Source organism: Lissotriton vulgaris, chromosome 2_1, assembly GCF_964263255.1.
Source record: "Lissotriton vulgaris chromosome 2_1, aLisVul1.2, whole genome shotgun sequence".
NCBI lineage: Eukaryota > Metazoa > Chordata > Amphibia > Caudata > Salamandridae > Lissotriton > Lissotriton vulgaris.
In genome coordinates this window covers 46,817,269-46,844,674 of record NC_141687.1, presented here as the reverse complement: position 1 = coordinate 46,844,674, position 27,406 = coordinate 46,817,269, and the positions used below count along the sequence as shown (strand labels likewise).

The window sequence follows — 27,406 nt, the reverse complement described above, 5'->3', positions numbered from 1 at the left end:
TTGATGGCAAAATACTGACCCTTGTATATGAAGTGAGTTATTAGAGGTACCAATGACTATGCCTGAAGTATCCAAGGCATGTTTTGTTGTGTGTTATAGGCACTATGCACAAACGCTTCATTTTTTACATGATCACTGTAGGAGAGTAGGGTCTACATCCTATGGTCACCCTCACTTTTTGCTGTGATTCTCTGGTTTTTCGACTTTAATGTGACTGTGGGCCTGCTAATCAGACCCACAGCCCAGCTGTTCTCTCTCTAAATTGATACCATGTACTTTAGGTACATACCAGATTGGGTATTGGGTCACCTATGTGAGCCCCTGCACAGTGTACCATAGGTACCCAGGGCATAGGTGCATCCAAGGCCTACCAGGGGCTGCAGCATGTATTATGCCACCCCTGGCTGGCCCTCCAAACTGACACCACAGGCTGATCACTCAGCTGGGTAAGGTGGTGTAATCACCCCTTACTTAGATATAGTATACCTATATCTACCTTTACATATAGACACATATACACCTATAAGTCACTCCTATGGTAGGCCTCGACAATCCTGGAGGCATAGTGCTTGGTTTTATGTGAGAGGGTGCCCTGGCATGAGCTGAGCCCCTATGCAGCTTTCGGAACCATCTCCTTATTGCTGTTAATGCTAACTTTGGTTTGGCTTTATCAAAACATATTGTGTAAGGTGTCAAACACTTTGGAATACTACCCTTCCCCCGTCAATTCTGGCGGCGGGGGTAGCATTGCACCCTTCTAGAGAGAAAAGACATGTATGTTCCTGCTTTACCCGGTTAAAGTTAAACAGAGCCCCAGCATCACAAAATGGATGCTGCTGCCACATACACAAGTCTGACCTCCTGCTGCTGGACGAACCTCCGGCAGGGGAGGCCTGGATAATAGGTTTCCTGTCCAGGGAGGTGCCGGCACCTCCCCAGACAGGCAGATGTGTATTGGGACAGGGAGGGCTGCACCAGCAGATGCTTTTTGAGACACTGCCTGGGGCACACAAGGTACTCCATGCATAGCCCGGTTCAAACCAGTTGCTAGGGCACTCTAGCCCGCTCTGGCGTGAAACTGGACAAAGGGAAAGGGGTGTAACCAACCCCTTCCCAGGTCCACCCATAGGAGGCACCTAGCAGGTAATCCAGCCCTAAAATCAGTATAAAGATAGGAGCTGTGTCCCCAGGACTTTAGATTATCCTGGAAAGAAACTTTGATACAGAACTCTTGTACCTTCGACATTCTATTCTGACTAGAAGACGGAAGACATCTCCCTTGTGGTCAAGGAGTGACCACCCTGTGCAAACAGGCACCACCAGTAACTTGCCTGCCGGTCTGCTTTGTCGACACTCCCGCCGGAACCCGAAGACTCAGCGACACAGGAACTAGACTCTCAGACTTCTCCAACTCCGACCCACATCCACAGCAAAGCTGAGACCCGTGGCGGACATGAGAGACGTGGGACCGGACACCCTGGACATCCTGCATTTTGCTAACTGCTCGACGACCGAGGTACCCTCACAGTTGTCCATTGGGGTATGAGAAGCCCCAGACCCGAGCGCCATTTGCACCGAAGCTCAGCCCTCCACATTCCATGAGTGCCAAGTGGGGCCTGCTCTTGCATTTCAGCTCAATGTGTCTTCCCGGTTCCTTGCCCGTTAGCTAGTGAGCCCACAGAAGATTTTCTTTTTGAGCTAAACTCCTTTGCTGGTTGCTCCTGACATCTTGCATTGGTTGCGTTTACCAAGGCTTGTTGGGTCCAATCCAGATACCGACTCCGCAGTCAACTAGATCCATCATGGGACAGCTCGTATGCAGCTCCGGGTTATCATCAATGTCTCCTGAACATCGTAGCTGAAGAGTCAAACTCACCTTCTTCACCTTAAAGCACGCAACATCACCTGGTTTCTTCCTGGTTCCTTCCTGGTCACTGGCTAGTTACCCAGACTCTGTCCCCTCTGCTTTCAGGTTCTTAACATCGTCGATCCAACCTTGGATCTACCCGGACACTTTCCCCCTGGTCGCCTGCAGCACTTCTTTGCAGCTCTCCATGGAAAACCACGACGAAACTCAACACCAAAAGGCACCTATGCACCCGAAAGGCTCTGATATATAGAATTCTTTGCCAGTTATTGCATGGTCAGAGGAACGGATTCTACATTTCTGGTGGTGCCTATCCACAGGGATATTTAGCCATGTTGATACAGATATACTATTTTTCTTAATTAGTCCTAGATCTCCCTAAATGTTTCTGTTCCTAGTGAGGGGAAAACTGGTTTCTCAAAGTTTAACTTGAAAACATGAATTCGCTGACATGTATGCCATAGTGATTGCCTATTTATTCAAAAAATGCAAATCTGCCTTTGTGCCGTAACATGTTCTACTATATTTTATTAATCATTTGCGATTCCGTGTGTGTACCTGCTTAAAGCCCACTAAGCCCCTAGCATTGTGGCACCATTAACACATTTTAAGTTTGTTTCCATTTTGTTATCCTGTGTTGTATGTGCACTGGACATTGTAGCTAAGCCTTTCTTGCAAGCGTAGCCTGGTTCTAAAGTTGGCACATGGAAGTGAGGAGTTTAGAAAGTGGTGAACTCAGCTCTGCTGGTGACACATGTATGTCCTTCCCAAGACATTCTCACATTCTTCCCACGAAAAGACCTTGGCACCTACTCGTTAGCACCAATTGTAGGTTTCTGAATTATCATGGGTTCCTACTTCCATTCACTTGTGGTGAGAAAACGTTTGTAAATGTACCACCAAAATGTATAGATTTTAGCATTATCTGCACCAACTTAGCGGAGGGGAAGGTCTGGGATGTTTACTGGGCAATTGCCTTGCTTACTGTTTAGTACTTGTTGGCTATGTTTGAATTAATCGCATGTTAGGGTTCCACACACTGTCCTGAGTATCTGTTTTCACGTGGAAGCTGCCTGCTACTCAGACTGTGCCATTTTTGAACTTCCTTCACATTGTTCCTATTCCTATTGAAGGCTGTTGTTGTGTGTATTTGTCAAGCGTTCTATCACCGGCGAGGGTGTCCTGGTGCCGAGCAGGTGTGTGTGCCGAGCCCTGCCTATGGTGGGCTGGTTAATTGAGAAGCCAGATCTTCAGCGGAATTCAAGAAGAGAGGAGTAGGCTCTGGTGTGAAATGAGAGCCTAGTCCAAACTTCAGGAGCGATGTAAGAGAATGCTCGTCCTCCTGATCTGGTTTTGTTTTTGCATGAGATGTGTGCGAGAGGAGTCCTGCAGAGCGGAGGTATCTGGGTGGTTGATGGAAGGAGATACGACTGTACAGATAGGTGCGGCCTAAGTTGTGTAATGCCTTGAATGTGTGTGAGGAGTTTGAAATGAGTATGTCTATGTATCGGAAGCCAGTGGAGCTCCCTTAAGTGTGGTGTGACGTGAGTTCTGTGTGGGAGGATGAGGGTGAGCCTGGCTGCAGAGCTCTGGATGGTTTGTAGTCTTCTAGTGAGTTACTTGGTGTAGAGGGTGTTCCCGTAGTCCAACTTGCTGGTGACTTAAGCGTGAGTGACAGTTCTTTATAGTGTTGCTTGGGAACCATTTGAAGATCTTCCTAAGCATCCATGTCTGGAAGTAGGATGCAGTGATGCCGTTGATTGTGTGATCATGTCCAGTTTGTTGTCAATAATTATTATGAGGTTCCTGTCTGGGTGCGGAGAGTGGGCCTGAGTTTGGCCAACTACCATCTGGAGTCCCATGGTGAGGTGTTCTTGCTGAAGATCAGTACTTCTGTCTTGGTGCTGAGCTTGAGACAGTTGGCTTTCATCTAGTTAGTGGCTTCTCTCACGCAGGCAGTGAATTGTTTCTGTATTAGGGTCTTGTCCTAGAGAGAGAGTGCTAGTTGTGTGTAGTCGGAGTAGAAGAAGACGTTGATGTGTGTGTGGATGATCATGTATGCATTGAAGAGGGTGTAGACTTTAGGCCCTCTGCAGCTGAGTTTGCGAGCTGACCTTTTGACCTCTATGTATTAAGAAGGAACAGATCCAGTGGCTAGCGGGTCCTTGGATGCAAACCTCATGCAGGCACCCGATAAGGAGGGGGTGTAAAGTACTGCAGAGAGGTCCAGGAGAATGATGGCTGCTGCATCTCCTCTGTCAAGGATCATGTGGACGTTGTCAGTGGCAGTGAGGTCCAAAACAATAAAGGCTGCTATGTCTCCTCTGTCAAGGATCATGAGGATGTTGTCCCGGCGGCAGTGAGTGCTGTTTCTGTTCTGGCGTTAAACCTGTTGCGCATACCAGTGAGGTGGTGTTTTTATTTTTACAGGGAAATAGCAGACTTTCTTGTGGAGTATACAAAACCCATTTTGGTGACCTCTTTGGGTATCTTCTTTCCAGAGATCCTGAAATGGGGTGCAAGGCCTCCACCCAGCACCGCTCGAACACCAGATTCCCACTGTCTTGCAGAAACATGAAGCCCACTACCCAGGCATACTTACACGTATTATGACCCAACCCTTAGCATGTATGGCCTAGCTGACCACAAGACCTCTGGAATAAAAGACTACAAGACCAGTAGCTTGCATGACAATAAGACCTCTGAAGTACATTAGAACATGAACTCTGAGTCCTGGCATATATGACAACAAAACCTCTGTCCTACATGATAACAAGGCATGTGGCATACAAGACAGCAATACCTTTGCATTATTGACAACAAGGCTTCTGGTCTATCTGACAACAAGGTTTCTGACTTGCATGACAACAAGTTCTCCAGTATTAGGGGTGTCTTTCACAGATTCACATGCTTGAATATTCCCCGTCATCGAAGTGGGAGTCCCACGGTACATAAAGATAGCAATAATGCTAATATATATATATATGTAATAACATAATGCATAATAAAAATAGAGATAATACACACTGAAAAACCTCAACAATGGTTCCTCCATAGGAATGCATTATAAAGAGAAAAACTCATTTGTAACATATCAGTGTTATTATGTTAGTCCAAACTGCAGCCAATCAGGCTCAAGCACCCTCTAGAACCAATAATACCTCTGGAAAACATGGCAATCCATCTGGCATAGATGACAGGACCCCAGGCATACATGACAAGAAGACCTCTGGCATATGACGGTAAGCCCACTCGCATACAAGACAACAAGACCCTCAGCACACATAACTAAAGATCCCTGACATGCATAACAACAAGACCCCTGTCATATAATGCAACAAGGCATCTGCCATTCATGACAACAAGATCCCTTGTATTTAGGATAACATGACCTCTTGCATACATGACACCTCTGCAATATGGCTAACATGACAACAAGACCACTGGGATTCGGAATAACAATACCACTGACATACATGGCAACAAGAGGTTTGGTATATATGGCTATCAGGCTCACAGAATACATGAGAACAAGTCCCCTGGCATGCATGACAACAAGACCTTTGCCTCTGGCATGCATGACAAGACACCTGGCATACAGATCAAGAATACCTCTGTCGAGGATGACAAGATCCCTGGTATAAATTACAACAAGATCTCTGGGATGCATGTTAAAATACCTCTGCATTAATAACAGCAGAACCCCTGCCAAGGAGGACAACAAGACCTCTACCATGCATGGCAACAAAGCAGACATCTAGCAAACATGACAACAAAACTCATGGCATGCAGGATAACAATATCTCTGGCATGCATGACAAGATGCCTGGCACACATATCAACAATGCATGGATGCATGTTAAACCACCTGTGCATTCATAACAACAAAACCCCTGTCAGGCATGACAGCAAGACCTCTGCCACACATGGCAATAATAGTAAACACAACAAGATGATGGACGGAATGCCAGTCAAGAGATCTGTGATTAATCCATCATTCTTCAGCTCACTATGTCACCCCAGTTTGGACCCAGCTATATGCAAATCATTCTAGACCCTGTTCCTCATGGGAACAGTCCAGCCCGAACCGCCAGGCCAGGTCCTTCCTGGACCAGAAACAAGCATCCTGGGACTGGTTTCGGGCATCAACCCTCATCAGCAAGGCCAGCTTGACCAAGTGGCACGGCGAACCCTGAGTGGCCAAGGGTATGCCCAGACGTGGATCCCTTGCTCGCTGTGAGGAGCAGGGTCAAGACTGATTTGCAGATGGCTTCAGATGGCTTCAACCCAGATCTCTTGACTGGGGGTGAGTGGTTGAAAATTCTCAGCACTCCATCCATCATCTTGTTGGGTTTGCTATGTTCGCCCTAAGTGGCCAAGGGTAAGCCCAGATGAGGGTACCTTGCTCATTGTGCCACTGGAATCAAGCTAGTCTGGCTAATGGGAGGTGAAACCCCGAAAGTTGTCCCAGGATGCTTGTTTTTGGTCCAGGGAGGACCTGGCCTGGCAGTTCGGTCTGGCCTGTTCCCATGAGAAGCACGGTCAAGACTGATTTGCATATGGCTGTGTCCAAACTGGAGTGGTGAAGTGAGCAAAAGAACAATGGATTAAACCCACATCTCTTGACTGGGGGTGGGTGGTTGAAAAGTTTCAGCAATCCATCATCTTGCTGCAATGGCTATACATGACACCAAGGCATGCATGGCAACAATCCCCATGGCATGCTGGATAGCAAGATCTCTGTAATACATGACAACAATACCTCTACCTCTGACATGCTTGGCAAGATGCCTGGCATACAAAACAAGAAGACCTCTGGCTTGCATGACAAAACGCCTGGCATACATAACAACAAGGCATGAATGCATGTTAAACACACCTCTGCATTCATAACAACACAACCCTTGCCAGGCATGACAACAAGACGTTACATAACAAGATATGTAGCATATGTACCAGCAAGACCTTTGGTATAGCCAACAACAAGACCCTTGCACCCATGCCAGGCCCTAAGAAGAACGGACAGCAAGACATCTGGCATGCATGGCAGCAAGGTTAAAGATATGCTGAATAATAAGACCCCTTAATATTACATCCGCGACAACAAGACCTCTGGCACCGATGACTACAAGGCTTTGCCATACAAGATGAAGGTACCCCTGCTACATGTGACAGTGACACTCATCCCTGGCATGAATCGTGCCACTACTTACCCACATAAATAAGTCTTTGTGTTTTTCTGATGATTTTATTTTAAGTTAACATATTTTGATGGCTATGTTTGACAGTCAAATATTCAGCTTGGAATATTCCCAGTGTTGTTTTTGTTAAAAATCAAACATGCAGGCAAAGTAAAGTATGCAAAATATGCAAACATGGTTTGGAAGCCTCAGGCACCACTGCAGTGATTTTGTTTTTCAGTGACATGTAAGTCTGTCTATCTAGATTCTGTTCTGTTTTAGTTGTTTTTTTTGCACACAAAAAAAGTGCATTACAAGCAGGCGGTTTTGATGGAACAGTGTAAAGGAAGGCTTGAGAGATTACCCCAACCTCCCACTAAGAGGTAGTTCAATTCGTGAGCAGGCTTGCGGGGTGTTGTGTGCTCACGCACAGTCACACACTTGATATAGTGTTACACCATCACCTTGATGTGACTTAATTCATTTGTGATGCCATACGAAAACAGGCTTAGTGAGAAAAATTTAATAAAGCAAGTTCTAGTTCTAAATTCTAGTTCTAGAGAGGCAGAACTAAGCAACTACCCTGGGTGCCCCCAGCTTGGGTGGGGGGCCACTAGATAGTCTCTAACAACTTCAAATGTGACCCAAAGGCATACAATTGTGCACCAAGATGTCTCTTCCTTTAATATGCATGAACCAATTGATATGGACCAGTTATGTTTCTCATACATGAAATTGAAGCAAAGTTTATTATGCAGTGTGTTCATTCCTTCTTTCACCCTGCTGACTGCTTCCATCATCAGTCTCTTTGTCTCTCTACTGCTGCTCTGGTCATTGCCTTGAAGAGAGACGCTTTGCGGGACAGCGGGTAACGGGCTATGGTCGTCCAGCCTTGTCTTGTCTCTCTTTTGCGAGATAGGATTCCTTGAGTGTGGCCCCAACCAGACTACCTAGTCAGTGACTAGACTGCAGTTTAGGGAAATGTCTGCAACTGGAGTGGCATCAGGGGCAGCGGACGGGCCCTGCAGTGAGGAACCAGCCTCTCGGGCTTCAGCTCGCTTAGCTAGACCTCCTGTCTCCCAGGATGCAAAGTTCACATTGTAAAGTGCATAAAACATAAGGCACTGTCCCCGTGTTCCACTTTAAATGCCTGTAAAACAGAAACAAAGAAAAGGAATACAATAGAGGATTTGGAAATTATTCTGTTGACACAAAATAAAAATTGACTGTTCTAAAATGTTGGAAAACAAATATCATAAAATACATTTCAGTAATTAAAGGAAACATATATGCAAATGTCTTAGCAGAGCAGCAGAGGAAAGGGAAAGGAATGCATACCCTACAATAGGTTCGCTTTTGTTCTTTTCTCCAGAAACATAACCAGCAAATAAGTGTAAAGGTGTGCATGTATGGATCTCCCAACTAGTCCCAATATATGCTCTGGGACTGAATATAGATACGAATTTAAAATTTCTTCATACAGTTTTATACTTCAGTATCAAACAACAGATTTGAATGATTATTGAACACCTACTATTGTTTTTATTCTTTATAGAATTCATATGAGGATAATCGTAAATATTTAGGGCCAGTGTTACCTTTAACGTTGAATGAGTGCCAGTGACTCAGATTATACGGGTGAAAAATGATAACGTTCGTCATGACTGCAGATTTTTTCCAGACATTACCTATCTAGTCAGACTGGCCTCAGATCACAAGGTTAGGGATACCATACCTGGTATGCTATATGGATATATTAAAGCACTTCACACCCTGTTATGAGCATTTAGTTCTGTTTAAATGTCCAACATAATAGAACGCACTGAGTTGAATCTATGACGTTACATCGCGGTGTTTACACCGCAATACCTACAACGCAGGCATTACTGTGCAAATTCAGAACATGTCATTCAGAAAAATCAGTAAACTGCCACCAACACTAATGCCAATAACCCATATCATGGACAGTAGTCCCATGTCATTAAAAGAAGGCATGCTTGGTGTGTCCCATTTCTGGTCCGTAGCATTGTCTGGGACAGACCTAGGCCTCAGTACACATACCTGGATAGTGTGATAACAGGCCTGGTAAAAATCAAAATACCAGATTCACATGAAGTTGGGTCACTCAGGGCAGGGGTACATGCCTGTAGACCATGCGGGGAACATTCCCATCCCCACAAAGTCATACTGAAATGTTGAAACACTGCCACCAGTTTTTATGTATTAGTCATAGAACAAGTTCAAGAGATTTCTAAGGGGAAAACAATGGTGAAATAATATGTAAAAGATATATTGATTCCGACTGTAGCGCAAAAAGAGTGCAGGGTCTATACTGCTAGTAAATGCTGCTCGCATAGCAAATTAACATTGGGAATTCGGATTGCTAAACTCCAGCACTGTAATAGATCCAGCTCAAGTATTCACGGATAATAACAAGCAGCATGCTGTTATAAGGAACTCTGTAACGTCACCTATCTTTAGGAACTTGCAAGAAGTACCTTTATCACCCAACTGAATGGTTCACATGTTATCAACCAGAGAAGGATAAATGTGTGACTGATTCAGGAGGAACCATCAAGAAGTATGTCTGTCATTCACTTCTGGTGCTTTTTTAGCAGCTCTTTAGTTTGTATAGAAGTAGGAAAGGATATTTGTACAGATCCCCAGAGTAGGGTTATTCACATTAACTTCCATATGCATCTTCTGGTACATAATTAGTCCCTTCTTTTTTGCGTGGCTCTGGGCTTACATGCTTTAAGGTTTTGTATGCGCTACCATTGCACGCAACATGAAAGGGTCACTCAACTTGGTGGAACTAACTAAAGTTTGCACTTTGGGTTGAGCCGTTGTAGGAAGGAATGTGTGCTACAGTTGGCTCCTAAAACTAAAACTCACCCCTTAAATGGAGGGTTTGGGGCTGACTGGCCAGTGACCACATGGAGGGTGGGCAACTCAAAGGGGATTTGGAATAATCAGGTAGATGTGTAAATGTAAATGTGGCGTATTTGTATAGCGCGAACAGTGACCCGGAGGCATCCCGGCGCTTGTACTCCTACCACAAGGGAACCCCTCCTGGCTTTTCCTTGTGGGGTGTCCACTCCTGGGCATCCCATGGTGAAACCAGGCATCCCTTGTGTATCAGGGGGCCTTTGTGGAGACTAAGCAAGCTATTGCCCAGAGTTGCAGCGTGGGACCCATGCTTAGAATCGGCACTGAGGCGAGAATATCCGGTCAGAGGAATTTAAGCCCGAATATCCGGTCAGAGGAATTTAAGCCCGAAACCCGCCGAGGCAGGAATCAAACCCTGGTCCCTGGCCAGCGTTCTGCATCAAGGTCTGCCGCTCTAAGCATTGAGCCACACTTCTCCACGTAGATGCTTGCCTTCTGCTGGTCCCACCTACTGGAAGCCTCATGTGAATACAGGTGTCCACCTCCCAGGTTTGATCGGCAGCTTCAGTTTTTAGGGGATCTGTTCTGGTAAGAGAAAACAGAGCCTGGCCATAGAAAGCTATGTTGTGTTTTTTAGGGAAAACACCTCTCCTATTGGGATCTTTGGAACGTTATGCTCTGGAGAAAGCCCAATGCATTGTACGCTTCTAGCTAGAGAGGAAAGGGTCCAAACCTAGGTTAGAGTGGGGATGGATCAGGGGGTTTACGCAGGAGAGCAGCATGCAGGAGTCGGGGAGAGAAGAGCCTTCAGTACACAAAGAGGTCATCAGTGCCTAAATAGCCTCCTGTGGGGCTCAAAAGGATAGAGCAAGGGGTCAGTTTGGGTTTCCCACACAGGCTAGGAAAGGGAGGAGAGCACTGCTGGTGCTGGGGCAAACGCGCACATGAGCCTACCTGGGCTGAAGAGAAGCGGAAGAAAGGAGGGTGCAAGCGGTGAGGAGGCGCTGACATCGCAGGGTTAAGAGTTTAGGGCATCGATACCTGCAGGGGATAGGACCAGGGCTTGAAGGATGTCCGACAGGGACACGATTCCCTTAGGGAAGTAGTCGTCATCAACCAGCACCAAGCGGTGAACCTGCCAGAAAGAGAGAAATACAAGTGAGAAAGAACAAGAAACTAAAAAAATGACCAGGCAGTTGATGAATGAATGATGAGGAGCAGAGAAGATGACACCGACAAATATCTAACTTCAGAGACTGAGCAAGGAGAAAAAACCAGCATCAAGGCTTTGATCTGGCAAACCATCGGAAGTCGAGCTGAATGATAACAGGCTGTGACTCTGCAAATCCTCTCTGGGAGCAGGAGGGGTAGGAGGAAGTGGACAGGGGGTGGGGGGCTGGGAGGGTTAAGTGTTAGAAGTAGCCTAAGGGGTCTGGCTGAGCCTCCCAACTAGGATGAGGGAGCAGAGCTCGGGAAGTGACACTAGGTTGACATGACGGCATCTGGTGGAGTCAAGCTGAAGATCTGAAGTTAAGGCTGTGGATGCTACGTAATGTCACAAAGGCGATTTCTGGGGGGTAGAGGTGGCAAATTAAGGTCAGGAACCAAGACTGTAGCTGCCAGATATGAGTGGGAAAGCTGAGCTAGGGACAGAAGACATGGGGCCTGGTTTAGATCTTGGTGGACGGGTTGCTCCGTCACAGCCGCCGAAATGTAAATCCCATAGGATAAATCAGGCCCAGGGTCTAATAGAAGTAGACTAGAGTCACAAGGAAGGTATTTGGGGGCGAGTATATGATCATATGGGAGGCCTATGGGAATCAGGTCAGGTGATCGACAGGCACAGACAGAGATTATAGGGGCTAGACAGTGCGAGAACCAGGCTGAGCTCAGAGGATAGCACATGCGCCATGGCAGGCAATTCAGAGATAGAGCTGGGTTGTGAGAATTGCATAGTGTAAGAAAGCTGGACTGTAGGAGTTCGTCTGAGGCGAGGGTATATGGCAGTCATTTCTGGTCTAAAAGATGGGTCTGTGGAAGAAATGCTAGCATCAGACTAAGTTCAGAGTCAATGCACAGTTGTGAGATCAATGAGGATACAACAGGCTCTACTGACACAATTCTCAATTGAGAATACTTTAACACATTTGACATTATTGGAAGTGATGACGTTTGTACCTTTACCAAGATGTCATTGCAGGGAAGGACAACATGTACATTACCATTGATCACAAAAAAGTGGATAGAACAAAACACAACATGGCAACTTTTAAAAATTGCAATAAACACTTAACTAGCTCTTTCTATAAAAACTAAGTATTGTTCCAGACTAAGGAAACTAATTCTGAAGTGAAGAGCTTAGCGAGAACCCAACAGACTGGAGCTTACTATGGTCTCCATCAATATTTAAAACGCTCTAGATCTTTACTTCAGAACTTGTTCCCTTAGTCTGGAACAATACTTAGTTTCTAGATGCTCTTACGGCAGGACATGGAATTTCTCTATTAATCATATACTCTTAGAGCGACCTGACCTACATTGTAATTTTGAACTTGTGGTTCCTACCACATCCTAAAAGCGTTCGCCCTTCTCCGTCACCTCTGTTTAGGTCTGTTTACTTGGTCTTTGCGCTCCTTGGAGGTGCCACCCCTTGTGGCACTTTATGCATGTACCTACTGACCATAGTTTTGTCTACCTACATGAATCTGTGACCGCCTACGTATTCTAAGCCTTGAAAAAGTCACTGAGTGGCGAAACACGTGTCAACTGTTGTCCATTTCTGAAGAAAGAACATATGAAACATCAATGTACTGGAAGAATACATCATCTTCTTTACTCTGCAATAAAAAGAACTGCTTTTTTTCTAAACAATTCCCAACTGTTTGGACATTATAATAATTTCATACACTGTTTTGAGTGCTTTGGTTTTCATCCTCCTATATTGTATGCATACTGGACCTTTTGACCAATATGAAATCACACCTTTGTTAGTAGGCCGTGGCTAACAATTATACCAATACACAAAACACACTGATTTGTGTTCATTATCCATTTGAATTTTTTTATTTGGCATATTTAACCATTTAAAAAAATAGCACTTTACAAACAATTAAAATATGATTTGTCCCAACGTTTTAACCATAAGACATTATAATACACAGTAAAAACCTACTAATAAAATACAACAGGGGACTCACGTATAAGAACTCTTGGTTCTTCACCAAAGTAGCAAAGAGGTACTTATTCGTTAGCTATACATTTGTACCGAATCTCGAATAGTCCACAGATCATAGAAGAGATTGAATTTCTACCATATATTTGTTTCGACCGATGCCATTTCCTTCAATGACTCCTGTAATGCAATTAAAAATCTTCCTATTTCACATGCCACATTCAAAAATCTCATATGTATCAATAAGCTAAGTGCTTGGTCCCTACTAAAACTTTTATAGACAATAAAAATAGGTTTTAAAATGTTTTCTGTTCTTTAAAAACCATAGACAATCCAAAAGAATATGTTGACAACTACATTTTACTTGTAGGCCACAGGAGCAAAGACCTTGGTCATTCGACATAAATGATCTTATCTTCTTATTGATGTTACATGGGTGTTCAGGCCGACTCTAAATTTCGATATTGCATTTCTGAGCTTTGGGTTAGGCATAGCTTCTATATAGCTGAAGAGATGGTCATTTACCCATCCGTCTATCAGAAACCGGGCCGAAGATTTGCTCTTCAAGTAATATAAATCTTCTTTTAGGGCCTTCACGTCAGCAATGGGCCGTAACTCCCGCTTAGGGATCTGCTGCCCTGATTTCCATTGGTCTCGCTCTAGGGTAAGTTTAACACATAACTTATCTAGTTTATTCCTTGCTTTGACCGCCCAGATAAGATCACTGGTCTCTATTTCTTTCTTACAAAGATATGCCATTTCCGGGGGGCCTTCTGCATTAATTCTTTTCCAGAAGTTAAATGTCGCTTGCATTCTCCGATAGTTCCAGGCTGTGAGGGTGTCCATTATACTATCATCCAGGTGAATGCATGTCTATAATGGGGTGCAATAACAAAACCACTACTACCTCTTGTTTCTATCCACATAGTACTGTTGTTAACATGTATCCTTTTAATGTGACTACTTGACCTGCCCGCTTCCTGTTGGCCATGTTTTCTACTCTTTCTAACCTATCATGGGCGTTCTGCATTGTGCTGGTTTGTCTCTGCATTTTTTGCCATTTTAAGGGTCAGCTTATAGACTGTGGTGCTGCTGACTAAGGGGAAACCCTTTGCCCTCTTGTGTTTTTTCATTATCCATTCAGGAGGCCCTCCCAGCACTCTCTGCAGTGATGGACTGTTCCGCTGTGGTCCATAATAACAAGTTGAGCTTTTTCCCTCAGTTTGCTGGAGAAGAGGCGACAACGGGCAGGCACCTCCATCAAGTAAGGTAAGACACCAGTCTTAGATCGCCACCTACAGGCAGCACCAACTTACTGCAAAAGGCCTGTTAAACTGTGAGTTTGCCGACAGAGCTCTAGCAAGCACAGTTCTATTTTGCCTGGAGAGATGAAAATCTTTTCCTAGCTCCACTCTGTCAACGGCACCATTCTTGTTACTCCAGAAAGTGAGTTTCTTCTCCAAATTGAGGGACAGAGAGCTGGATGGCAATGACGCTCAATGGCTTCCTTTATCCAATGCATCACCACAGTGAAAGCCCATGTGTTCTATAAGAAAATCCCTTCTTTCTTCATCCTACAGTGCTGGCAGTGGGACCTGGGATGGGGAGGGAATCCTGATTGTACAATTGCCTTCTCAAACGTACTCCCGCACATTCCTGTGAGAGGGTGATCAGTGCCTGCCAGGTACAGACTTCAAGAGCGCGCACCCAACAAATGCGAAGGAGTGGGACACGCAAAGCTCTTCGAATATAGGAGACACATGATTAAAAAAAGTGCTTTTTACAGCCAAACGTGTTCAGGATTTAGTCTCTGGCTATCCCGCTGCCGCTGTAAAAGTGAAACTAAGATGGCATGCATATGCAGAGGATTCTGGGAATCAGTAGACATCTTTGAGACTTACATAAAAATTGTTAAAAAGGCTAAAAATGTTTTTTGTGGACAGTGTCACTAGACACTCATCTTGAATTCAACCTTTATTTAAAGCAACTGCATTTTTAAACAATGTCATAGTGGAAAATACCTAGAGTATTATTCTGAAAGAGAGTAGTGCAACCTCCCTCCCCAAGCACAGCATACAGCCTGAGATCACGGTGTGGACAGGGCTGTGACTTGCCCATGGTCACATATCAGCTGCAGCGGCTGCATGGTGGGTGAGGCATTGATGTGCTGCGGATGTCACAGCCCATGCATCCTTGCTATGGCTGGTCTCCACACACTCTACATCTGCATGGGGATGCTGTCGGCCTGGTCTTTCAGGCAGCCCGGATGTGTGATGAAACCACCTCCCACCCTTGGAAGAGCACAGGGCTCAGTTTTAGTTGCGCCTGTTGGGGTATGCCACTCATACTTTTGAAGGGCTCAGGTACCAGCACCACCCTTATCCTAGAGGATTCTCTTCAGTTTAAGGCAAAGAGCGACGTCAGACCTCATATCCCGACAGCTAATGAGACAGAGGAGGACAACTGACCGCCATCTTAGGGTGTGGATTGCGATGCGCTCTTGACAACAATCCAAGCTGTTAGCTGGCCCCTTTCCTTCCAGCTTTAACATTTGCACAAGTGGGCTCTTTTACTGGCATTCTTCCGAAAATTAGCCTAACATTAATACTGAGAACAGTTGCAACCTTTCTAACCGTTTATGCATGTCGAGTCACGCATATGAAAGTAAAGTGGGGTTGTTGCAGGTCTATGGGTCAGTACATTGAATTTCATTATAGTCTAATGGTCTTCGAAGAAGCGCCTGCAGCCATTGGCCTCTTTGGATCCGGACCCATCAGCCATTGGCTAGAGACCGTATGAATCACATCTTCGGTCAGCCCCCTGGTACATTGTAGTCTCACCTTCTTTCTATTGGCTGGTTTGGGTGTATTCTTCAGCCTTCAATTAAAGTAAATGTAAATGTACAGGAATTTATATAGCGCAAATCACCAAGCGGTTTCTAAGCGCTTGCTTAGGGAACCCGTCCTGGTATTCCCCTGTGAGATAACCCCGGCAGGGTATCCGCAAGGTGAAAGCCAGGCATCCCGCCGCGAGGGGCTGTTGTGGAGATTGAGTCGCAGAGTATGTACACGTGAATCGAGTAGGCACCGGAGCAAGAATTGTCGAGTCCATGGACACTTTAGGACTCAAGACCCCACCGAGCCGGGAATTGAACCCTGGTCCCGGGCTGACTTCTGCTTCCAGGTCTGCCTCCTCTAACCAGTGAGCCACAGTTCTCCACATGACTATTTAACACCTGAAAGTACTAGTTAATTCATTCTGTCTCAATCTGAACGAAACAAAAACAAGGACAAAAATAAATACCAATAGCTAAAGAGTGCCAAAAACCAGTGAATGCATGTATTGCTTTGCATCTTGCATTTCTAAACACTGGCTTATGTTATTCTTGAAACAGGAACTGACATCATAGGAAGAAACTCTGCAACATCTTGTACTTGGATACTCCGACATACTTCCAACACATGAACCGTCATGGTGGAAAGAGCAATTTAGAAGGGTGACCCCTGTTTGAGAATTCGTGGAGCTTATTCTGCCTCAAAGAAAAACCCCAAGTTTGAAAGTAATTAATAGGTAACAGTTTACAGAGATTCTAATGAGGGCTCTTTCCAGGGATTGAGTAAATCCTCAATACAACGAGTCAAATTAATGAATATTTTCAGGTAACCTATAATTTAAAACTTTCAGGGAAGCAAACAGAGATCCTGTCTGTGGATCTACTAACTGATTCCTTCTAATAGCCATTTAGACAATCAATCCAGAGATCCCACAGATGATCCATTCCAGGACCCACTGGTGATCCTTTCCAAGTACGTGATACCGAGTAGGACTTCAAGGGATCTGACGTTCAGGTTTCCGAAGGGTGGGCTTTCCAGTGGCTCAGTAGCTGACCCTCTGCAGGTCTCCACGGTCCTTAACCCTAGGCACCAAATGGTGGTGATGAGACAGGAAAGCATGTAACCAGACTCAGAGGTGTGAACGTCCCAGTGGATGCGGCTACTATACCTGCACACCAGCACCAGATACATCGGATGCAGTTCTACAGGGGTCAGTGTTCTCCTGAGATTTTGCAGTACCTGCTCTTTTGTAATGCGATCGACCACAACCTCCAGGGTCTCATAGGGGTGGCACTTCAGTACGCCCTCTAAACACAGGGTCCGGCGTCTCAAGGCCTCCTTCACGCTGATATCCAGGTTATTGTAGGTCTTCTGGGCAGCCAAGTGCTGAGAGGAAGGTGAGAAAGAGAGAAAGAGAATTCAGAGACATTTCTGGGGACATTGGAAAAAGCCACTTACTGAACATTTTGAGAGTATAGGAGAAGAAAGTGACAGAGATACAGTGGAGAGGTGTATAGAAAAAAAAATTCTGTGAAAAGTTCCAGAAAAGAGAGAGGAGAGAGGGAATCACTTAAGAACCTCGATATTTTGTTGAAACAGTTTAAGCTGAACAAAAATTTTGGTTTTTAGAAACAAAATAACATGTACTCTTGCAAGGATGGCTTCCTTTGGCTAACCTGTATTTTTATTGCTAGTTTGAAAGACACATATTATTAATTTTCTGCAAATTTGTTTTGATTCCTTTCCGCACTCCTTCTGCCAAGGAGTGGCTTCACACTTGTCATCTCACCCACATTTAGCTCTTATATTAAATCCCCTTTGGAGGGGGTTGGGGGTAGGGTGAGAGGGAGTGGGGGAGGAAGTGTGTGTGTGCGTGCAAGCATGTGTGTTTGTGTGTGTTTTCCAATCCCAGGCCTGACACTGGAGTCACAACCATATGCTTCTAAGTAAATTATTTAATATACTGTATCCCAAAATTGTAAATATATAGGAAAAGTTAATGTAGAGCTCTCCGTTGCTTCTCATCTAGGTTTAAGCCATATGTACACGTATATATGGTATCCCGGCATCCCTCCACAGTCAGTACCATGAGTTTTATCAAGATGGGTATCCAAGATTCCTTTTATGGCGACAGACTTACTTTGGGCTCCAATATGTGATAGATATGTTGGATATGTTATCATAGTATTGCTTTCTGATGTTTGTCCTCTGCAGGGATAATAGCAGAGTATGGCCTCCATGGTAGGAGTGCTGGTGGATAAATTCAGCATATTTAGGTCCTTGTTACCAGCTACTTGGTTCCAAGGAGGTGCAGACTTTGCATCCATAATTACCACTACCGTGCAATGAAACCCCACCAGCACCATGCTTTTACGTCTTAAACTTCATGGCATGGCAAATAAATGTGGACTTGAGTTTATCGGCATTAAATCGCACTGAATTCTCAATCGCATAAGCATTCAAAATGTCCATTTGCCCCCTACTGTAAGGGAGAAAATTGGGTGTAAAAACAACTGGTCATTGGTGATGGGGCAGAGCGTTCTTCTGTATGGGAACAGGGGTTTTCCAAGTTTACTGCCTACTTTTGGCCCCATTTTCACTACTAGTTATTGGTGTAATGTGTTTGAAATGGCCTGAGCCCTGCTAAACAGGGCACCGTGCATGTGTTCTGACCCATAAAATAGTGTATGTTTAATTGGTTTGTCTCAATTGGCATAGCCCATCTTCCTTGTAAGCCCCTAGTACATGGTATCAGAGGTACTCAGGGCCTATAGAGTGTCTCCCAGGGTCTGCAGCACTGGTTGTGCCACCCTGAGCGGGACAAGGTATAACCTGGCTCCCAGTGTGCCACTGCAGACGGGAAGGGCAGCTTTTAACTGCTTGCTAAGCTTTGCCATTTAAGGTAATGGAAAAGCCCAAACTCCCTTTTTATTATATGTAAGTCCCCCCTAAGGTAGGCCTAACGAGTCCGAAGACAGAGTGTTGTGTGTTAAAAAGTGGGACATGTACTTTAACATGCTCCAACAGTTTAAACCCTCAATTGTCATTTTTAGTGAGAAAAGGCTATTATCCCTAATGGCAAATACAAAGTTACAGGCTGGCACCTCGGCCCTGCTAACTTTTGAATGGAACTCCTAAGGTTGGTGCTCTTTGATATCAAAAGAATCAGCGTATTTAATCTGATTTCATGGTTTAATCAAATTTAATGTCACTAGTGGGCAAAGTACAACTTTAGAAGTTGCCACTTTTGTTGCCCAAGGTTTCCAGTGCCTGGTTACTAATGTACATGGGGCTCTGTCCTGCAGACCGCCTCCTGCCCTCCTGGGGAGATGTGCTAATGACTCAATGGGGGCCTGCATGAGAGAGAGGTGTTACCTCCCTTCTGCAAGAAGTCACATGGATGTTGAGCCCAAAATGCGCGCTTCAAAGGAGAAGCAGCATTTCAAGGGCAAATGGGTAGCACTTGGGAGAGGGGCTGCTCTACTGGTTAGGCAGACAGGCAGGCACTTGGGCCAAGGAAGGGGTACGCCAGGTGTCAAACAGGTTTTTCCAGGGGCATGAAGTCCCTCGCTAGCTACACCTGTGGGGGTGGGCTAGAGAGCTCTGAGTGTTGAGAAAGGGGTCTCATCATCTTGAGAGTGGGAAGAATGGTGCATCCTGGGATACCCAGATGCCACACTCCACAGGAAGTAGTCATCAGGAACCTGATAGCCCAGTGGCTAACAACCTTGCTGGCCCCCCTGACTAGCCTCCTGCTGAAGTTGGTTGCCCAAGTACTTCTAACCAACCGCGTTGACACTTACCTAAGTTTGAAAAGTTATGTGTTCAATTTGTTGACTTTGCCAAGGCATGTTCGCTGTTGAGTGAAATTGTTTTGATTTATTGTTGCTTGTAAAACCTACATCTCTGAACTCTCTGGTGGATCTTTTTCATTCTAGGGTCTAAATTCCTTTACAAATACAGTCTATGTTTTTAAATTGGTGTCGAATTTTTTGAGGGTTGTGTCGATTTCTTCTTAAGTTGTTCTGCTGCTGTTTAATTGCTTAACACTTGTTTGGTGCTGTTTAAATGCTTAACACTTGTTCCTCTGTGTACACCTTGTTGGGCAGTGCCACAGTTATCCAGGGTTGAACTGAATGTTTTCCAGACGAAGCCTACTGAACCTAAGCGGGTTGGTAAGAGTACTACACAGTGAGGTCACACAACCACACCATATAATACACACCATTTCCTCACAACTTCCATACAGGAATTCAGTCCTTCTGACTTAAAATGAAGGTCATAATCTCAATAGACAAGCTCAAAACTACATCAGGGATAGGGCATTGCTAGCCGCCGATGTAGATGGCGGTTCACTAGCACGGACCCTGTCGCCTAACCCCCTGCCATCCGCTTGAATATCCGCTACCACAGTGAAAATGTTTGAGCTGTAGATCTCACCTGACTGTTGGTAGGTGTGCGGTGAAACTGGAGCGCTGCAGGGCTGGAGGCTGACCGAATTCGAGAGTGCAGCCAATGTGACGTGCAGCTGCCACGGCCTCACATGAACTGGTGCCCAGAGAATACAAGGTGGGCGCGACCCAGCGACAAGGGAGGCAACTCGGTGTGGCAGGCAGTGTTCCCCGTACCGCGCCTTACCTTGATACCGGGCAGGCGGCAGTGAGTACCTTGCCTCCTCCGTGTGCAAGCAACCGCCCACTCACCCCGTCAATATCTACTGGGGTGTTAAGAAGTATCTGGCACCGCATTGGATATACCGGCAGTAGGCAACCCCGCACTGCCCATCAAACAAAGCTGGATACATTTACGCAACCTAGGGATATGATGACTGCATCGCAGGTGGAGGAAAAGCGTGCATCTCAACCCCGAACCACTCCAGCTGAAGACTCCCCTACTCTCGCCAACATAATGGTGGTGATACATGAAATATGTTCTGCGCTTAAAACCAAAATAGACTCGGTCTCAATAGATATTGTATTGGTGTGTGCTGACCTCCAAAATATGGGAGTCTGGGTAAAGGAGGCAGAAGATTCTATTGCCTCCCTGAAAACTGAGACTAAGACTCTGCAGCACCCAGTTAAGGAGCTGAGTGCGACCTCACAGATCATGGAAGCCAAGCTTGAAGATTCTGAGGAGCGATCCTGGCATAGCAATGTAAGAATAATAGGGGTGCTCAAACATCTGCACCCATGGCTTTCCTAAATATTTTTCAGTGGAACGGATGCACAGAGTATCGGGTACCGCCCCGAAGTCGGGATCTCCCCCGCACCCCATTCTTGCTTACATTTTCAACTATTGTGGACGGAATGTCATCCTACAGACCATCCAAGCTGCACCCCGGTCAAGTGTTGCAATGCCATAATCCCTTTCTTCCTAGACTTTACACTTCGAGTGCAACGGATATGCCGGTCCTTTATGGAAGTTAAAAAGGAGCTGAGACAGCACAATATCAAGTACTCTATGATCTTTCCGGCAAAACTAAGGGTGTTGGTCGATGGTAAGACCTGGTACTCCACCAGCCTGGAGAAGGCCGGGGAGTGACCAGAATGTTGGGGAACAGTGGGACGAATGCAACGAGGTCTGGGCTCTCAGCGGCAGCATGACGATGGAGAAGCCACGCGGGGACTGGGAACACAAGCCAACTAGCAACACTTCACTGATTAATGGGGACACCGTCTCGCCATGGGGGTTCCCCACCTCCTCCAACCAATACTTTGGCTGTGGTCGGTATGAATGGGGTTCTGATGCCTCTCCCCTGATGGCACCGAGCAACACTGAATAGCCATGAAGCACAAGACATTGACTCCTAAATATTATTGGTAGCAAATTCCTGGGGTGTAGAGCGCAGGAGCTCCTTTCACGTTCATGATAACTGTGGTGATATAACAATTTCTCTTTTCTAGGGGTGGGTAGGGTGACCCGGCAGTGGTACCCAGAGCCTCCTTTGGTTTGTAATATGTTTTTAGGTGACAGGCGCTCTGCACAGTTGCGAGGCTGGCAGTTTTAGTTCAGGCATGCAGGGAGGCAGGGTGGGCTGATGATGTTCAGGAATTTCATTGTGTTTTAGTTTTAGTACATGTTTTCAGTGTAATGTTGGATGCTCTTCATGACCAAGGTGGCAAACCATACTACTGGGTCCCGTCACCTTTCCCTTTCTGCTCCACCAAAGTGGGAGCCTCAGTGTAGACTACAACTCCCAACTTCCAGTGTCTTGAGGATAATTGTTGCGGCGCTTACTGCAATGTCTAGGTCCATTTGGTGCCCTGACGGGGGTGTCCACACGGCAAATGCTCCCAGTCTTTCCTTCTAATGGTCCCCCATGACAGCTGACATAGTTGCTTCCAGTTTCAGTGTGTTATTCTTGAACAATAATGGCCTAGGCCACAAAATTAAATATGGATTGATTTTGCAATATCTTAAACGCTTTTCGCCTGATATGGTTTTATTGCAAGAAACGCACATTCAGGGTAACTCCTGTCATGCCCTAGACAGATGGGGATACAAAATGGTTGCTTATGCAAGTTTTGCAATGGGGTCATGGGGTTTGGAATTCCCCTGCGTAAATCAATCCCCCTTATTTTGCAAACGACTTGGTCATATCCACATGGGAGATACGTTGCATTGACAGGACAATGGGAGGGCAGGAGCCTCAATATCAATTCCCACTATGTCCCTCCCAAGTTTTACAACGTGGCTTTCACGTACTTGGGTGCACTCCTCCTCCAGGTCCCTGATGGTAGCCTATTACCAGGGGTAGACTTTAACAACACCGTTTATGAGGCGACAGATCGATTACCCTATCGACCCCAGAGAGCAACACGCCACCCGTTAAACTACTTTATTTCTGCTTTTGGACTTGCAGACACATGGCGCACTTTCCATCTCATAACACAGCAATGCACAGATGTCTTTGGAGTACCCGGGAGCCTATCACGAATTTACTACATTCTTACCCTGACTAAAGATCTTCCCTATATTTACGTGGCATAGCACCTCACCAGGGGCATCTCTTACCACTCTCCTGTGTGCACTACTTACGTCTTCCCAGGCCTTGATGGTGGACGCAGGGAAATACTCAACCCCTGGTACCTGAAAATACCCCATATCCGTGAGACCATCTGAGAAGCCACACATCATTAATTCCAGGAAAAAAAGGGCTCCGTTAAATCTGCTTGGATGTTGTTGTAAGTCTATAAAATTTGGCATTCAGGGCATCGCACAGATTGGGGGCCATTAAAAAGAAAAGCGAGCCCGACTGGAACAACTTGATATCAGCGAGTTGGAATCTCAACAAGTGTTAGACGACAAGGGTCATTCACAGCATGCACTGTCCCTCAAACAGAAAGAATACAGACCTGTTGCACCAGAAATTATTATCAAGCCTCCCAACATCGCTTATATAAGGTCAGGGACCGGGCTGGCAAATTGCTAGCATGGCCAGACAGGAGAGAGGCAGCATCCCGATGGGTCCTGGAGATCCGTGATGTTGGTGGAAATCAGATTGGGGACCGACAGGGCATAGCAGACATGTTTGCATACTAGTACACTCAATTCTACTCCCCAACACAAGTGGCAACAATTAATGAGTCTCGTGAACTCCTCATGGATATTCACATTCAGGAACTCTCCCGGGATCATAGACAGGCCCGGGAAGAGGACTTCATTGAGGAAGAGGTGGCGCAAGCGATAAGTAATTTAGCGTCGGGTAAGGTGCTGGGCCCTAATGTTATACCATTAGAACTTTGCAATTTGACAGCTGACAGAGTTGCCCCACTTCTCCTCCGTATGTTTCTCGAAAGCCGCAATACTGGGCAACTTCCTCAGGACCACAGGCTAGCGAGCTTAGTGGTTATCCCCAAGAACAATAATCCTCCATAATCCGCCTATTGGCTGTGCCTCCTATAGGTCTATATCACTGCTGAATGTGGAAGTTAAAATGCTCGCAAAGCTTTTGGTCACTCGATTGGTTGGGGTGATCAGATATCTGATTCATCCTGATCAATCTGGATTTATGGTAGGTAGAAATAGGGCACTCAGTCTGCCGCAGTTGAATGGGGTATTGGGACGAGCGTTCAAAATCCGAGAGGACACACTTGTGCTGTCCTTGGATGCGTGAATGGCATTCAATACAGTGGAATGCCCCTTTTTGTATGCAGTCATGGAAAAGATAGGCTTCGGTCCTCATTTTGCCTCTTGGATCTGGTGGTTGTATTCGGAGCCCGCTAGCACATGTGGCAGTGAACCGGGGCACGTCTGCACCGTGTGCCCTTCGAAGGGGTACCATAGAAGGTTGTCAATTCGCCCCCCTGATCTTTGCTCTGATATTGGAAACACTGGAGGCTTGGGTCCTTAGCAACTCCATGGTCAGGGGACTAAGATAGACTGCAGACAGGGAGGACCGAATCTCCCTCCACAGAAGATGACAACCTGCTTTACGTAGCCGATCACTCTGCCAAACTTGACAAAGTCCTGCACCTATTCACACTCTATTATAAGTACTCAGGGTACAATATCAATTGGAATAAATGACAGAGGGAATTCGCTTCATGGGCATCTTTAGCACGAGAGACCCCAACGCGTTCTACACGTATTACCTTGAAGCCCCATTGCTGTGCATGCGGAAAGACGGGAAACACAGGAAAGCTCTGCGTCTCTCCTTGTTAGGAAAAGCATCTCTCTTCAAGATGGTGGCCGTCCCCCGATTCATGTACGCACTTTCAAAACACGCCCTACCAAATACCGCAGACCTATTCCTGTGCCAAAGATACCAGGTCCGCACACTTTGTTTTGGACTGGGGTCCCCCTCGCATAGCGCTCCAGAAATTGAAGAGGGGTTGGTATAATGGGGGAAGAGCCTTCCCTGACATTATTAAATATTACTGGGTGTCCCAGCTAATCGTTGTCAGTTACTGGGTGTTCCTTCCGATAACTAGCCGGCCTACATGATGGACAGGAGAAACATGCAACCGAGGGGCTACCAACGAGCCATCTATGGGGGGCGACCTCTATACCACTTTTTGACCCTACAGCCTTCTCTATTTCCCTGTGGCACGTGGCACTGACAGCCATGGGCTGGGGGGAGGAGTCTCACACAAGCTACACCCCTGTGGGACACTGCATGTCTCGGTACCAAAGCTCTCCAGAGGGGTATCAATCAATCAATCAAAGCATTTATATAGCGCACTACTCACCCGGAGGGTCTCAAGGCGCTTGGGGAGGGGGGGTCTGCTACTGCTCGAACAGCCAGGTCTTGAGCTGCTTCCTGAAGGCGAGGTGGTCTTGGGTCAGGCGGAGGTGGGTCGGGAGGGAGTTCCAGGTCTTGGCGGCCAGGTAGGAGAAGGACCTTCCTCCTGTGGTGGCTCTTCGGATGCGGGGGACGGCGGCGAGGGCGTGGTTGGTCGATCGAAGCTGGCGTGTGGGAGTGTCGAAGTTGAGGCGGCTGTTGAGGTATCTTGGGCCTTGGTTGTGTAGGGCTTTGTGTGCGTGGGTGAGGAGACGGAAGGTGATTCTTTTGTTGACCGGGAGCCAGTGCAGGTCTCTCAGGTGTCCGGAGATGTGGCAGTGTCGGGGGATGTCGAGGATGAGTCTTGCTGAGGCGTTCTGGATCCGCTGGAGTCTCCTCTGGAGTTTGGCGGTGGTTCCGGTGTAGAGGGAGTTGCCGTAGTCCAGTCGGCTGGTGACGAGGGCCTGGGTGACCGTCTTCCTGGTCTCGGTGGGGATCCACCGGAAGATCTTACGTAGCATGCACAGGATGTTGAAGCACGACGAGGAGACGGCGTTGACTTGTCTGGTCATGGAGAGGGAGGAGTCCAGGATGAAGCCCAGGTTGGGTGCGTGGTCTGTGGGTTTGGGTGCGCTGCCCAGGGCTGTGGGCCACCAGGAGTCGTCCCAGGTGGAGGGTGAAGAGCCCAGGATGAGGACTTCCGTCTTGTCTGAGTTCAGTTTCAGGTGGCTGTTCATCATCCACTCGGCTATGTCTGTCATCCCTTCGTGTAGGTTGGCTCTGGCGTGTCGGCGTAAGAGATGATGTTGAGGCTGTGTTGGCGTGCGATGGCCGTGCGGGGGCTCATGTAGACGTTGAAGAGGGTGGGGCTGAGCGAGGAGCCTTGAGGAACTCCGCAGATGACTTCGGTGGCTTCTGATCTGAACGGTGGGAGGCGGACTCTCTGTGTCCTTCCGGCGAGGAAGGAGATGATCCATTCTAGTGCCTTTTCTTGGATTCCGACGTTGCTGAGGCGCTGCACTAGGGTGCGGTGGCAGACAGTGTCGAATGCCGCGGAGAGGTCCAGGAGGATGAGAGCCGCAGTTTCCCCGTTGTCGAGCAGGGCTCGGATGTCATCGGTGGCTGCGATGAGGGCGGTCTCAGTGCTGTGGTTGTCCCGAGAGCCGGACTGCGAGAGGTCGAGGGATCCGTTCGTCTCGAGGAAGGTGGCCAGCTGCTTGTTGACGGTCTTCTCGATGACTTTGGCCAGAAAACGGGAGGAGCGAGATGGGGCGGTAGTTTTTGAGTTCGGTGGGGTCCGCTGATGGTTTCTTCAGTAGCGCGCTGAGTTCGGCGTGCTTCCAGCTCTCTGGGAAGGTAGCGGTGTCAAAGGAGGTGTTGATGATGTCCTGCAGGTGGGGTGCGATGACAGCGTCGGCCTTGTTGAAGGCGTGGTGAGGGCAGGGGTCAGTTGGGGATCCGGAGTGGATGGAGTTCATCGTGCCGATGGTGTCTTCGGTGGTGATCGGGGTCCAGGCGCGGAGGGTGGTGGTGGGGGTCGTTGGTGCGGTCATAGGGTGTGTCGGTTGACAAATGGGATCTTATAGGCCTGTCCCGAGTGGGAGATTTGTAGAAAAATGGCGAGGTGCTCCCCTACTCAGAACTGCAAAATGATTATCACTTGGCGCCCATGGAGACCGATAGCTACCTGAAGGTCCACCATGCCTGGTAAAAGTGATCCCTCAGGGGCAGTCCTTCCTGAGTCCTCCCCTCTTGAGGACAGATTACTCAATGACTACTTGCATTCCCAAAATGGCGGTCTCCCTCACATAACAAAAATTGTTTGACTGAGGGAAACCTGGGATAGAGACCTGGGTGGTGTAGAGGAAGAGTGGCCCGAGGCCTTGGCTACCTCGCGTGAGGTGGGCACATGCTGGCACTTCTGTCTCATACAACTCCCGATCCTTCATAGGAGTTATTATGCAGCTACAGCACAACTGAAGATGGGTAAAGTAGGAGGGGCACTCAGCTCCAAAAGGTGTGGACAAGTTGGAACATTCTACCATATGATATGGAACTGTCCAGTGCTACTGCCTTATTGGCAGTGGTGGCCTGCATTTTGAGTGTGTGTGTGGTGGTTAGAACCTGAGGCAAAGTGGTGCCTCTTGAACCTTTGGGGTCAAACAGATCTCAGCCTCAAGGACCACCTGCGGGTCACTCTGGGACTTATGATGGCCTAACGAAACATAGCCAGACTCTGGG

General features: G+C 46.8%; 1 protein-coding gene across 5 annotated transcripts in view; it reads right to left on the bottom strand.

The window, feature by feature from the left end:
• Positions 1–7,700: 7,700 nt before the first annotated feature.
• The window catches only part of PRKAG3 (protein kinase AMP-activated non-catalytic subunit gamma 3), a 332,947-nt gene continuing 313,241 nt past the window's right edge, over positions 7,701–27,406 (bottom strand). For 3 of the 5 annotated variants that reach the window (XM_086954429.1, XM_086954430.1, XM_086954431.1), the window contains 3 exons: positions 17,182–17,328; positions 10,978–11,071; positions 7,701–8,197 (listed from right to left, as the gene is read on the bottom strand). In XM_086954429.1, coding sequence (XP_086810555.1) covers positions 8,190–8,197; positions 10,978–11,071; positions 17,182–17,328 — 249 coding nt within the window. In that variant the 3' untranslated portion in view covers positions 7,701–8,189. Of the gene's footprint in view, positions 8,198–10,890; positions 11,072–17,181; positions 17,329–27,406 lie in introns of all 5 variants that reach the window. The other 2 variants (XM_086954427.1, XM_086954428.1) reach the window with 1 other exon arrangement.